At 44.0% G+C, this 14495-nt stretch overlaps 1 protein-coding gene across 3 annotated transcripts in view; it reads left to right on the top strand.

The window, feature by feature from the left end:
- Positions 1 to 14495, top strand: part of PAG1 (phosphoprotein membrane anchor with glycosphingolipid microdomains 1) — a 142201-nt gene that overhangs the window by 102744 nt on the left and 24962 nt on the right. For all 3 annotated transcript variants that reach the window (XM_059994816.2, XM_059994814.1, XM_059994817.1), the window contains exon 4: positions 12938 to 13143. In XM_059994816.2, the coding sequence (XP_059850799.1) occupies positions 13019 to 13143 (125 nt within the window). In that variant the 5' untranslated portion in view covers positions 12938 to 13018. The remainder of the gene's footprint in view (positions 1 to 12937; positions 13144 to 14495) is intronic.

The following is a 14495-nucleotide window of genomic DNA, read 5'->3' as shown; positions in this document are numbered from 1 at the left end:
TCTGATCCCCCAAAGACTTTAAGATGAGTAACTTCCACCTCACTGGGATTCCTATAGGACTTGTAACAAATTCAGAGCCTGGGGTTTTCAGCGAGCTACTTAATGTTAGGATCACTTAGGACACGTGTTAAAAATACAGATTCTTGGGCTCCACTGCAGCTGTATTATATCAGAATATCTGAGGGTCAGGCCTTGGCATCAGCAGTGTAACAAGTGCCCAGCGGGTGGTGAGCAGGACTGAGAGGGTTTGGGGGGGGGGGCATCTCTGCAATGGCTGATGCTCTCACGTGGCCTGGGAAGGAAGCCAGATGAAACCAATGGGGCTGAGATGGAGGGGCCTGGAGGCCGTGCCCTTTGATACCAGTCGAGGCTAGTTATTCGGTAGGGCCACAGTCAAAACACTCATCCACTGAAGTTGAGAAAATATTCTGCTCACAAATGAGATACTCTTCTATCCTGCCATGTCTCTACTCAAGACCCTACAGTTTATTCCATATTGCCTTTATTTTTTTATTATTTTTTAACATCTTTATTGGAGTATAATTGCTTTACAATGTTGTGTTAGTTTCTTCTGTATAACAAAGTGAATCAGATATATGTATACATATATCCCCATAACCCCTCCCTCTTGCGTCTCCCTCCCACCCTCCCTATACCACCCCTCTAGGTGGTCACAAAGTACGGAGCTGATCTCCCTGTGCAATGCAGCTGCTTCCCACTAGCTATCTATTTTACACTTGGTAGTGTGTATATGTCCATGCCACTCTCTCACTGCGTCCCAGCTTACCCTTCCCCCTCCCCATGTCCTCAAGTCCATTCTCTACGTCTGTGTCTTTATTCCTGTCCTGCCCCTAGGTTCATCATACCGTTTTTTTTTTTAGATTCCATATACATGTGTTAGCATACAGTATTTGTTTTTCTCTTTCTGACTTACTTCACTCTGTATGACGGACTCTAGGTCCATCCGCCTCAGTACAAATAACTCAATTTTGTTTCTTTTTATGGCTAAGTAATATTCCGCCTTTATTTTTTGAAACAACTTTTTTAAATTTAAATATAGTTGATTTACAGTGTTGTGTTTCAAGTGTACAGCAAAGGGATTCAGTTATATATTTCTTTTTTCAGATTATTTTCCGCTTCTCTCTGCTATACAGTAAATCTTTGCTGCTTATCTATTTTACGTATAGTGGTGTGTATCTATTAATCCCAAACAGCTAATTTATCCCTCCCTCCAACTCCTGCTCTCCCCTTTGGTAACCGTAAGATTGTTTTCTATGTCGGTGAGTCTGTTTCTGTTCTGTATATAGATTCATTTGCATTATTTTTTAGATTCTGCATATAAGAGGTATTATATAATATTTGTCTTTGTCTGACTTACTTCACTTGGTATGATATTCTCTGGGTCCATCCATGTTGCTGCAGATGGCAATATTTCATTCTTTTTTATGACTAAGTAATATTTCATTGTGTGTGTGTATATATAGTATATATACATGTATATACACCACATCTTCTTACCACATCTTCTTAAATACTCCGTATTGCCTTCTGTATCTAGTTCAAAGTGTTTTTGGCTATCCATGATATTAATGGCCATTGTAATGAACACAGACCTCTTACAAAGAATGTGACAGGTTCTGATGGTTGAGTTTCATGTTTAGTCATGTCACACCTTGTAAGAACAGAATCTCCACAGGGGTTGCCATTCTGTTATACCCATCTCCCCATCTCTGTCGACAGAGTGTTGTCTTCTCTAAAGTGGGCAAAGGAGAAGAAGAAAATAAATGTGCTGAAGTACGTAGACATGTACATACACATGTCATTCTTAAACTCCCAAAGTACCCCATGGAGTAAAGCCAGCTGTAAACAAAATGGTAAAGCAGAAAAAAATTACCAGAAAAGTCCTCCGAGTCTGTTCCCCTTGCCTCCCTCCACGTACACTGTGTCTGCACTCTGGCCTCAGCCCTCTCACCTTCTCCTTCCCTCCCTTGTCCTCACTAGGTGAATTGCTCTGTTCTGTCATTTATGCCTTAATGGGATTTTAAATGCTTGTGCCACTTCTTGCATGAATGTTTTTTTAAGCTTTGCTTTCACTGTAAAGTGAAAGTAGTTTTCTTCCATTAGGGGGTGGGGGGACGGGGAGGGGTACTCTCTACAGGTACCCTCCCAGGTCCTTGAAATCTGATCCATCCTCAGCAGTTGGCTGACCCTGACTGTGATGGGTGGGTGCGTGGGTCCCTGGTGGTGGTCCTGTCCACCCCGTACTCATGCAAAGGCTGCCTTTGGAATCCACCAGACACAATGAGGACAGTTCTCAGCTTGAAACAACATCAGTCCAAGGGCACTGCAGCTGCGTCAATGCCACGGCACCTCTGCTGTCAAGCTGAACGGAATCACGCTACAATTATTGTGGCTAGATGTTGTTTCTCATGCAATATGGTGGAAATGAAAGGACTTCCGGCTTTTTTTTCCCCTGACTTCCCGTGCTTGGAATTCAACAATAAATTGTTTTTCATCTGTGATCAAAATATATCTCTGTATTAGGAACTTAATTCTAAAGATTTTTCACCTCTTGCCAGTTGAATTTTGCAACTGAATCGCAACAGACTAGTGTCATCTCATATTTAAGGTGTGATTAGAAGATGAAACAGTCCTTGGCACAGAGTAGGTATTTAGCAATTATTTGTTCAGTGGATTACTGAGTGTCAAAGAGTAAAATACAGATTGTGCCTTAGTGTCAAAGAGTAAGAAACATTGGAGGTATTAGTCAAGAAATGAAACCAAAGAGCTGAGCATCTTTCATAATAAAGACAGAGAAAGTCTCCAGAATGTTCTGTCACATTTGGAATCTCCTCAGGCTTGTCAAGTATTGAGATTGGAAATTAGATGGATCCCTTTCAGACTTGCTGTCTTTGTAAGATTTTCCTAAGTTAGGGCATATGCCTTTAAACAGCCTCAGAAGCTTCCAGCAGCCGCATCTTCTCTCTAAGTCACCTCTGCACACCCATCTGCGTACTTTGGTTTGATCTTCACACTTTGTTGAAAGGCTTTTATAAATATGAATCGCAAATGTGTAAATATATCAACTACACGCGAATGAGAAAATTAAGAGACTCATCGTCTGCTCTGCAGCCATTGTGCCTGGTGTCGCTGCCAGATGTGCTGTTGATGTTCTGGGGGTGTCAGGATTGACCTCCGGCGCTGGACCCTGACCGTGAAGACCGCCCATGGTGTCCCCTCCTGACATCTGTGTGACTGGTGTGGCCTTATCAGGTTTTCCCATGAATTATTAAGACTGTGTTTCCTGGGGAGTTGAAACTATTGATCACACTGAGAATTTCCAGTTCTTGCTGGGTCAATACTTCCCTTTGTGTGGAAAGTTCTGGATGTGGGTCGTAAAACTTAGGAATCACTGGCTACTTTTATAAGAGAATCTCAGAGCTGGAAAGAAACTTTATAAATGACCTCACTTTTCAGAAGGATAAACTGAGGCACAGGAGGTGCGGGCTCATTCCAGGCCACAGAGCAGTGTAGTGGAAAGGGATGGAGCAGAAGCTGGGTCTGTGCCTCCACACATCAGTGACTTGTCTCATTAGACTCTGTAAAGGGCAGCCTTTTATTTGTGTGCTTCTATGGGAATCCAGAAGGCTCCCAGGACACAGGAGCTCTGACCTCATCTCACCTAACTTTAAGGAAGATGAAGGCCAAGTTTCAGCCCCAGGGATCTGGCTCAGTGACCCTTCAACCCTAGCTGAAGGAAGATGAACATCTACGCTAGTATTATTCATACATGGCCCTCAGACCAGCAGCCTAGACCTCCCCTGAGGGCCGAATAGAGATGCAGGATTCACAAGAACATAGAGAACAGACTGGTGGTTACCAAGGGGAAGGGGGTTGAGGGAGGGATGGAGTGGGAGGTTGGGATTAGCAGATGCAAACTATTATATATAGGATGGATAAACAACAAGGTTCTACTGTATAGCACAGGGAACTATATTCAATATCCTATGATAAACCAGAATGGAAAAGAATATGAAAAAAAATGCAAATATATGTATAACTGAATCACTTTGCTGTACAGCAGAAATGTACACAACATTGTACATGAACTATACTTTAGTTAAAAAAAGAAAGAAACGCAGGATTCAGAATCTGCTGCTTAACAAGATCCCCAGGTGATCTGGAGAGGAAGGAAGGTGCTATTCTAGAACAGCCTTCTCCAGTTTCGGCACGCATCACAGTCACCTGGAGGGCTTGTTAAAACAGAGATTGCCAGACCTCACCCCAGACTTTCTGAGAAGGCCCTGAATTCTGCATTTTAAACAAGTTCCCAGATGATGGTGAGGCTTCTGCTCCAGAACCACCTTTGGAGGAGCTCTGCCCTACAAGGTCCATGGCCCTGTCGCTTCCTCTATAAGGAGCTTGGGAGTCACACTCCCTGAGTCATCTGCTCCCCGCACCCTCCTGGCAGAAAGCCTTGAGGGTGAGCCCGGAATACCTACATTTTCAAACACAAATTCTGACTCATTGTAATCAAGCTGTCACTCTGTCTCCCTAAGTAGTTTCTGGGAACACCGGCAAGTAACTCGCAGGGAAGGTTTTTGAAGATTTTGCTTTCTAGAGGTCAATGAAAAGCACTTTGTCGGCCAGTTTTATAATGTAAAGAATTCTTAATGTTTTTTAAATGTAGGAAAGATGAGAATTAAAGATTGCCTTGATGTGTTGAGCACTGGGTAATGTCACGCTACCTTCTTGCTAGTGCCTGGGTAGAATGTTAACTCTTACCTCAGAGTCCTTACATCCGGGTACATCAGAAGGTGTGGCTGATCTAACTCACAATGAAACCAGTACTACGAACTGGGATTCCTCTGGGATGTGGCTTAAATTGCTATCTAACTAACTCTGAAATTCCACTGCTTCCATCCTGAAGGTTTCCTTTTCCCAGAATAAGCATCCTTTGATGTACAATCTCCGTGAGGTAGCATTGTTAGGTGAGGGCTTGGTAGAAGCTAACTGGGATGTGACAGATACTGGAGCACTTGTAATTAGTGTCCAACCACAGTTCAAGTGTTAAAATGAATCTGATCTTTTAAATATCATGGTCCGTGAGTGGAGGATTTGAGAGACGTTTATGTCACATGGTAAATTTCTGAACCTCTCATCAAAGACACTGAAGGGTTTTGGGGGTTTTTTTGTTTTGTTTTTCTTTGGTTAAGTCTTTTACTACTACTTTTTTAACAAGTGTCTGAATCACCTGTGCGTCAGAAGCCAAATAAAAACAGGCAAAGAAGTGCTTAACAGAGTCCTGACCTCACATAGAGAACAGACTTGTGGTTGCCAAGGGGGAGAGGGCTGGGGGAGGGGTGGGTTGGGAGTTTGGGGTTAGCAGATACAAACTATTATATATAGAATGGAAAAACAACAAGGTCCTACTATAGAGCACAGGGAACTATATTCAGTAGCCGGTGATAAACCACAATGGAAAAGAATAGGAAAAAGAATGTATATATATGTATAACTGAATCACTTTGCTGTACAGTAGAAATGAACACAACACTGTAAATCAACTATACTTCAAGAAAATAAATTTTTAAAATAAAAATAAATAAAAGTCCCACCTCAGTAAACTGGCCCGTGTGTAAACAGCACACCCCACCGGACTCCAGCGAAGAAGATGGTGCCAGGGCTGCAAAGTGCACTAGTTCCCTTGGAAGGGAGACCCATGATGACATGGCTGGGAGTGAACAGTGGGCGAATCGGAGGAGAGGGAGCGTTCTTCTCTCTGGTGCCGGAAACAAGTCACGACCGCGTGAAGTTGAGCCTGCCAGAAAGATGGCGTGGCTCCCATGTCCTCACCTGCCTGCTCTTGTCCCAGGTGGGCGGACACCTGGGGGTTATGAACATGGTGGGGATGGCCGTGATTTTTTTTTTATTTCAAGCCTACGAGTCGAAACTGATATACACTGGGCCCCTTCAGGACCCTGAGGGGAACGTGGAGAGAGGCCGGTCGATCATGTGTAGGATGGAGGCAGCATGGAGACTTCCCCACCAGCTAGTCAAGCAGGCAAGCCAGCTTCTGGAACCCCTCACATCCCCAAGAAATTTCAGCCTTGTTTGAGAAGACTGAGAAAAAGAATTTCTTCTAATTCTTAACCGTCTCTGAAGGCCAAGTCAGTATCCACCTCCTCTTGGATCCTTGGAATTATTTACTCATTGTTAATTCATTCAACTTATGTATTAAGTGCCTACTGTGTGCCACACACTAGGACTACAGCTGCGAACAAGATACGTCTCTCCACAGCCTCCCTCTTGGAGCTTGGACCGGTGGAAGAGACACACAAAGGGCTTCATCACTCTACTCTTGAGTGATGCTGTGAAGGGAAAAGCTTGTAAAAAAAAAAAAAAAAAAAAAGTCAGGGGGCCTAAACTAAACTGGGGAGGGGGAAACAGCGTCAGAAAAGCTGCTCCAAGGAAGTGGCATTTAAGCTGAAACCTGAGGGACGGTTAGGCTTCCATCGGATGAAAATGTGCGAAGACGGCCAAGAATAGTTAAGGCTCCCCTTTCCTTTGAGAAATGTAAGACCCAGGACTGTGAGGGAGGGAAGAGAGAGGTGTGTACCAGATTCCTAGGAGAGGAGGGAGGCGTGACGTGTCATCGCTGAGAAGGGGCCAGAGGGACGCCAAGCTTGGGGATACACTGAGATCGCCAGTGTGGAGACCTGGTAAGGGTGGTGAGGATTCACGTACAGAGAAGCAAGTAATTCCAGTGCTGGGACCTTTTTCAAGAGACCTCAGGCTGCTTTGGTGACAGTACAAAAGAGGCAGGTGGCTGTGTTTGTTCCAGAGCTAAGGTTTTGCCTTAAGACATACTTGGCTTAATTTTTAATTGTTTGCCTGATGTGCTCTTCTCTTTTATTCTCCTTCTCTCCCTTACCTAATACATTATTCATTAAACTTGCGTTTTGAGAGTCAGCTTGCGAATCCTCCCTTTGCAGTAACATGTATTCAGTAAAAATGTCTTGATTGTCTCCTGTTTGCCAGCTCATGGAGATGCTGAGAATGTGGTGGGATACAAGATGGATATATCCCTGCCCTCAAGGAACTTTTCATTCAGGTCAGATGAGCAAACATGCAAGGCAGGAAGAAATAGAGCCTAGAGTTCAAACTGCACACTTTGTGAAACAGCCCATTAAGACTTGCTTATGCAAATTGAAGACCCTATACCTGGATTCCTCCGCCATGTCTGTCAGAATCATTTTCTCTCCCTCTCTCTCTCTCTCTCTCTCTCTCTCTGTCTCCCTCTCTCTCCCCGACGCCTCTCCTGTTCTCTCATGAGATTTACCATTAAAAATAAAAAACATGAGCCTTGGGAATTGGTTTTCAAGTCAGGATAGGAGGAACAACCTTAGAAGGCATTCCTTACCCACCAAAGTCACTCGCCTTTTGGCTTTTCTGAAGGCAAAAACCAAAACGGCAGCAGAGCTTTGATAAGCAATAAACTGTATGACTTCTGTAACGTAAGTTTAATGTATTTTTGAAGACAAGTGACAGCCACACACACACACACTCCCAAAGGGTCAGATTTCCCATTTCCCATGGGGATCAACAGGTTTAATATGCACAAGAAGAAATCAGGTTACGCTTACAGATGGCCTGAAGGATTTATAACCCGCTCTTGGGATGAATGCCTTGCTCTTTCCACAGCAGCAGCAAGCCTTGATGGCAGCAGGGCCAGTTTGGTGTTGTCAAGGCTCCCCAGGTTCCTTTCTCTCGCGCTTCAAGCCGCTGCAGGAAGAAACGTTAAGATACTGCTCCATAGTGATGTAAATAAAATGATTCGGGAAACCGTAAAGAAAATCTTACCTTGGAGTCCTTTACCACCTTCTGCTCTTTGGGTGTGTTTCCCCCCGACTCAGGGAAAGAGAGAAACAGGGATATGTTTGTAACAACTGGTATGGCAGAGACCCTTGGGCCTTAGCAGGGCCCTGGTGGACAGACATGGCTCCGTGTTTACAGCAGACCCTCTTGACCCTCACACAGAGTTCAGTGCACAAAGCTTACCTATAGCAGAACCCCTTTGGTCGGAAGAGAAATTGACCCGAATTTGAATACTTGAGCTTAAAACTCTTTCAGGAGACCGGAGACTTCAGTGGAGAGGTTCATGCTTCCATAGCCTGTGCATCTGCCCACATGCCTCACAGGACAGAAGCCCAGCAAGGAATTTAGATGTTTGGTTAAAATCTGTTGCCCGTAAAGTGTCATTTTACCGCATGGTTCCCACACCTGGTGATGACCCGGGAAGGAGGCGTTCCCATGGCAATGGGTCCTTGACCTCCTCATTTCGGCCACTGGTGAGGAGTCTTGTGGAGGTGGTTTCCAACATGCTTAATTATGAGTCAACTAGGACAGCTATAAAATGGTAATGACCATCATTACTGACCTCAACCGGCTTCAGAGGAACTAAGTGTCGGCTTCTATAGCTAATCTCACCGGCCATCCCAGCTCTACCAAATTATACAGAATTTGCAGCGATCAGAGCACCTACCTGTTAAATGTGTTTGGCTAAACAAAGAAATAGCTGGTAGTTGGCCTGCAACTTTCATTCATTTCATCCGGTTTTTGCTTTCTGTTTTGTTGGAATTGATTGGGGTGGCGATAGTCCAGGCTACTGAAGACAGTTAAAAGGCTCAGCAGAGGCGCCGACAGCAAGAATAACTGAGGTCTGTCCTGGAGGGCTGAGAATAGAATTATACTGCCCCCTTGTGGTTAAACGTGGCACCTGCTTTTAAAGTAAAAGGCCCTCGGTTTTTCTCAAGATTGAATCACTTACTGATTAAAATCGTGAAAGGAATGGATACAAAAGTATGAGTGATTATGGAGCTTTTAGTCCGAAATAGTTATCCAACCCTACTTCGAAAAGAATCCCCAAAAGCAGTCCTATAAACTCAGGCATCGACCTTTCTCAGGGCCAAATGACAATTTCCCACAGTACTCTGAAATGATATAAAATTGCGGGGTGGGCGAAATGCCACTGCCTCTTGTCAATATCATGCATTAAATTACAGTCACTGGTCATGATTGAACGTCAGTGCAGCCAATGGTGAAGCCTATTCTAAAACAAAAAAATGATGTACAACTATTAAACTAAATCTGCTATTTCATTAGTAGTATGATCTTTTGCAACACATCTTAGTGGGGCATTCAGGTGCTGTAATAAATGTTCGCTGAGGTACGGTGAATGGTCATCCTTTGCTCTATGTTGAATAACTCATAGAATATTTACACATGTGGTCTGACAATGGGATATTTTTTTAACTTTGAAGAAACAGTATTCTGTAATTGAATGCAATTTTATTGAGACGGGTAGGAACAGGATGGAGAGAAATAGGCTTAAATATCTCCTTGAAAAAATCGTGAGAGATCGCCCCAAATTGTTCATGTATTTCTGCTGGTGTGGGTTGATGCTGGATGCTCAGGAAACATCTTACTTGATATAGGAATTAGCAGAAAATTAGCTGGTCCCCAAGGCCGGTAACAACATCAGGGACTCCGCAGCCTTGGATTATCTTTTCCACAAGGACCTGGTTGGTAAAGGCGCACAGTGTATAATATAGAAAACCCTCGCTCCTTCGGGGGCCCTTCCTTTTCAGGGTGACTTCTTACTTCCCGGACCCTGTGCCTCGCTGTCCTCATTCTCCCTCTCTGTCGCTAATCCTGAGAGAAGCCTTGAGTCTCAGGGAAGGACACCTATGCCCTGCCCTGCTCAAAATGAACTCCACGAAAGAACCCTGAACACTGCATTTAAGTTGAGTGAAACCAGTGCAGGAGGGTCCAGCCTTGGGGGGAAAGTCCATTCCACTTCTTGGAAAGCCCTGGACCATCCACACAGGGCTTCCACTCTCATCTCCACCAAGAGGGAGGAATGTGGAAGTCATAACGCGTACATCCGTTATGGGTGTTAGCGCTTCTCTACACACATGGGGGAGGGGCAGTCCGTCTACACACGGTGAGGGGATAATTTACATATGCGGTGGAGGGAGGGAGTCGTCCATCTACACAAATGGGGCGGGGGAAGGGGATAGTCTATCTACACACATGGTGGGGAAAGAGGGGGAAGTAGGCCATTTACACCCACTGGGGGGCGCAGTTCAAAACACACAGGGGAGGGCTAGTCCGTCTACACACATGGTGGGGACAGTCCGTCTACACACACTGGGTTGGTGGGGGGAGGCAGCCATGTCTCAATAGTAAATAAGCCACTAAAATTTAAGGAGATGACCAGAGAAGAAATGGGCCGGAGAATTATGGAAACAGGAGACCAGAAAGAGAAAGAGACCAGGAGAGGAGAGTACCAGTGGTGCAGACCTTCTCTAAAACTGGAACAATCCCACTGGGAGGGAGGTCATGTGTGTGTAGACCCCTGGCCCCTGCAAGGGTAGGTGTTCCTGCTGCACTGCCACCACAGCTGTGACCTGCGTGGCTCCTGTCGAGTTGCACATAGAGGTTTCTGAGAGGAGAAAGCTGCCCACGCAATTGGAGCCCTTGTCCTTAGGGGTACAATGTATTGATAATCTGACTCAGAAACAGTACCAGATGATGATCTTGCTTTTCACTGTGAGATTTTTTTTGTCCACGATGAGAACTTTTGTAAAAAAGCATTTCTGTCAGTAGCTTTTCTGCAAACTCTGGTTGAAGGGGAGTGATCCAGGAGTTTTGACACATTTTCTCTGAGTTACATCCTTTATTCAGTAGCTGGTAATAATCTGCTTTTGCCCTTTTTCTCCCCACACTGTTCTGCTAGCTGGAGCACCACATAATTCATTATATTCTATCGCCTCCCCCTGTTGAGAAAGAGAGAAAGAGAAAAGAGAAACGTGTACCAGAGATGGAGAGAGGGTCCTGCTGGATAGATACGTGCCTTTTGAATAATTCACTCAGCAAACTATTTTCTAAGAACCGGGAACTTTATAAAGAGACATTGATTAAATCATTGTACGAATGAATGAGCAAAGGAAAGAAGGAACACACAAACGCCTGCACAACAGATATCTTTTGTTTGTACCTCCTGAAATGTGTTATGCATGAACCTGGATCTGGATATAAAAATTTATTTCATATATATTCAGAGGTCCCCATCATTCATGTGCTTAAATGTATTTTAATAACTTGTGCCAGTTTGTAGTCTAAGTTTAAAAGTGAATTATTCATTGTTTCAACAAATCATAAGAGAAGTGCTGGCGATTTTCACTCAGTTATAGCTGTCCAGGGGCAAACAGGCAAAGGCAATTTGACCATCCATTCCTGTATGCATGTAGTGTTTATAGGTATAATATATAACCAACACAGGAAGAAAGAAGTTCTGTATTACCCAGGAAGTTGTCATTTATTTATTTATAGAGCATTAAGAAGTGTTCATGTTGGTTCAAGACCATATAGAAAGCAATCGATTTCATCTAGAAATCTCTCTGCATGCTTGTAGATAAAATTTCTTTTTCTCCAGCTTTTTATTATTTGCCACCTTTAAATATTGAAATAAATGTGAAATGTTTCACCTGGAGAAAATCTGGTCTCGTTGAACCACAGTGACTCCGTTAAGCTCCCCAGGTGCTGACTTGATGTAGATGCTCAGTGATGGCTACATAGAGTCCCAGGTCTGTTACGGAAGCAAATGGAAATGCAAACATCAACCGTCTTTTTCAAGGAAAAAAAAAATGTTTTGAGTTTTGATGAATTATCATGACAAAAATATTTATTTGCTGACTTTATTCATGAATCTTGAGATGAAGTTAAAGGCTGTTTAAGTGAGAATGTTCTAGAATTGAGCAAAGCAAATGTTCTTTAAACAAGGCATCTCTGACGAGAGATCATCGTTAATTTGATATAGCACTCTGTTTTTCAAAATCTAAAAGTCTTAAAATATTTCACAGAACTCATTGGCCATTTTCATGTAGAAGCCCTGTAGCTGGACCGGGAAGCGGTAGCCCCCAGTGAGAAGGAGCGCCCTCTAGGGGCTGAGACCCCTGGCGCTGGAGTCAGAGCTGGCTGGTCTCATATCCTCCGCTGCCACTGAGCGCGGTGACACCGTCGGGGAACTTCGTGTCTCTGAAAAATGGGGATTAGCTGTGCCTTCTTCACAGACTGGTGGCAGTGATCGAATGAGGAAAGCACTCGAGTCCCAGGCACATGCAGGGTACTAATACGTCCTAGCTTTTATACTCAATTTGTAGTTGTTTATAAATAAGTCTTATTTGCTGCCGGTGATGCATTCTTAGCGTAGACTTTCAGCCATCCCTTTGAAAGTGGACTTATAGAGTGCTTACAAAGTTTAGTGAAAGCCAGCCCTGAATATAAAGTCACATACTCAGAACAGTTAACTGTTTACGAAGGTGAATGTAAAGACAATCCGTTTCATTAATTGTATTGACCGTAAACCTTCTCGAAGAGAAGCAGGTTTGGGGAGTTGGGGATTCAGGTGGGAAAGATGCAAACTGCATTTTTGTGAAAGCTGTAATAAATGCTTTACACTGTTCTGGCAAACAACAACAACAAAAAAAAAATGCAAGAGAAACCAAATAAGCATTTATTCATTTGCTGTGGAGTACTTGGAGTCTTAAATTTATTTGAAGACGTTAGGAATCTATCCCCAAACATATCCAAATAACAAGACATCCGTTGCCTCAAACACTGTGCTAGGCATTGCACGCTCCTGCTTTGCGTTTTGGGTGAGAAAACAAAGGCCTGGACCACAGAGGGAAACTTGCCCAGAGGGAGTTCCAAGTCGAGTCCACCTGCACACACCTGCACACACCTGCAGTCTGCACACACCTCCCTGCTCTACTCAAACGCCCCCTTCACCCCACGCCCCACCAGGAGCTTACTCCCAGATTGTGGCATTTCACGCGAGAAGTTGTCAAAACACACGTTGTTCTCTCTGCAGGAGGACGCAGCCCTCTGCCCCCATGTCGCCACCTTGGAAGGACTGACCAAATCCAGCAGCCTGTGCCACTTCCCACCCACCATGGGACCCGAGGGAAGCTTGCTGAGTGGGGGACAAATGCAGATCACCCTGTGGGGAAGCCTGGCAGCTGTGGCCACCTTCTTCCTCATCACCTTCCTCATCTTTCTATGCTCCAGTTGTGACAGGTGAGAGCAGTGCATGTCTACTAGAGCCTTAAAATAACATGTTCCCAGAAGACTTTCTATATAAAAAGCCTGTGATGAATGGCATCTCACTGCATAGACATTCCCAGAAACTCGTATGTTAGATGAACTGACTTCTCTGCCGCAAAGGAGCCCAGGACACTTTTTATTAGTTCAGTGAAAAGCCACATCTGATTTTCCTGGGGAGCAACTGGAAGAGCCCTTATGTATGAAACTTCCCAGAAGGAAATTTTTGCTATTCTTATGAGCACACCCTTGTCCGAATGTGTATTTTCTTTTTCCATCTGTGGACATTTGGAAATCTAAGTATCATGTGCATTAAAGATATTCTTTTTGCTGCCATTTGAGAGTTACTGAGAATTTTTGCTGCTCTGTAGCTTTCAGGGGTCATTTTATTAAGGATTTGTTATCTAGAGCTGCAGTTTCTTAAGAAACATTCATCTTTTCTACAAGAGAAACATTCTGTGTATGAAATAACCATCTTGTCTTATTTTAGAATTATACTTCTCTCTCTCTCTTTCCCCTCCCCTCTTCCTCCTTCTTTGTCTCCCTCATATACAATAAAATGTGTAACCCCTCCACCAAGAAGAAAAGGAGATCTTTGCTTGGAGAGAAGCAAAGTCCTTTCTAACCAGGAGTGATTTTCCAGGTGTTCAGACATTGTTACAACATATACAGCCCTCTGGTGAGGGCTGCTGCTGGGAGCCAGTGCAGACCAGCTGACAGCCAGCCTTCTTTCAAACTCTTCTCAATAACCTTGGAAGAGACTGGACAAGTGTCATTTAAAAGTCTGGATGTGGCTTTGTGCCCTAAAGTCTCTGTCAGGAGGGGAAAATCCAGACTCCCTGAACACAAGTAGCCTCCAAATCCCTGCCCGGTTTGGATCCAGGACTCCAGGGCTGGGAGAGAGACTAACTGGCCAGAAAGATGAAAAATAGAAGCAAAGCTAGAGGAGTGTTTGTTCCCCTGGGCCTGGGAGGGCCTGCCTTGCAATTATTTATGCCCCCACTAGGTGTCACTGTTGCCTTATACATCTATGGGAAAGGTAGCCTCTAGTACTGATGGCTTTCTTTAGCCTGTCCCGAGTAAAAATAAATTCTATTTTTACTGGATGGACTTTTCCATAGACTGCAAGTACATATGACTCATCCTGAGGGCATGTAACCTCCCCGACAAGCCAAAAGTTGTATTTTCTTTATTTTCTCAATCCCATGGCAGTGTGTGACTTTGCAAAGACTGAATTAAGAAAGATGAAGAGATGAGAATTGTTGATTTCCTTACAAAAAACAAAAACAAAAAACTCATTCCAGCATTCTAGATATAAACAGTTTCTT

This window comes from Delphinus delphis, chromosome 17 (assembly GCF_949987515.2).
Source record: "Delphinus delphis chromosome 17, mDelDel1.2, whole genome shotgun sequence".
In the NCBI taxonomy this organism is placed as follows: domain Eukaryota; kingdom Metazoa; phylum Chordata; class Mammalia; order Artiodactyla; family Delphinidae; genus Delphinus; species Delphinus delphis.
The sequence above is the reverse complement of the archived record's forward strand: the minus strand, read 5'-3'. Positions and strand labels throughout refer to the sequence as shown.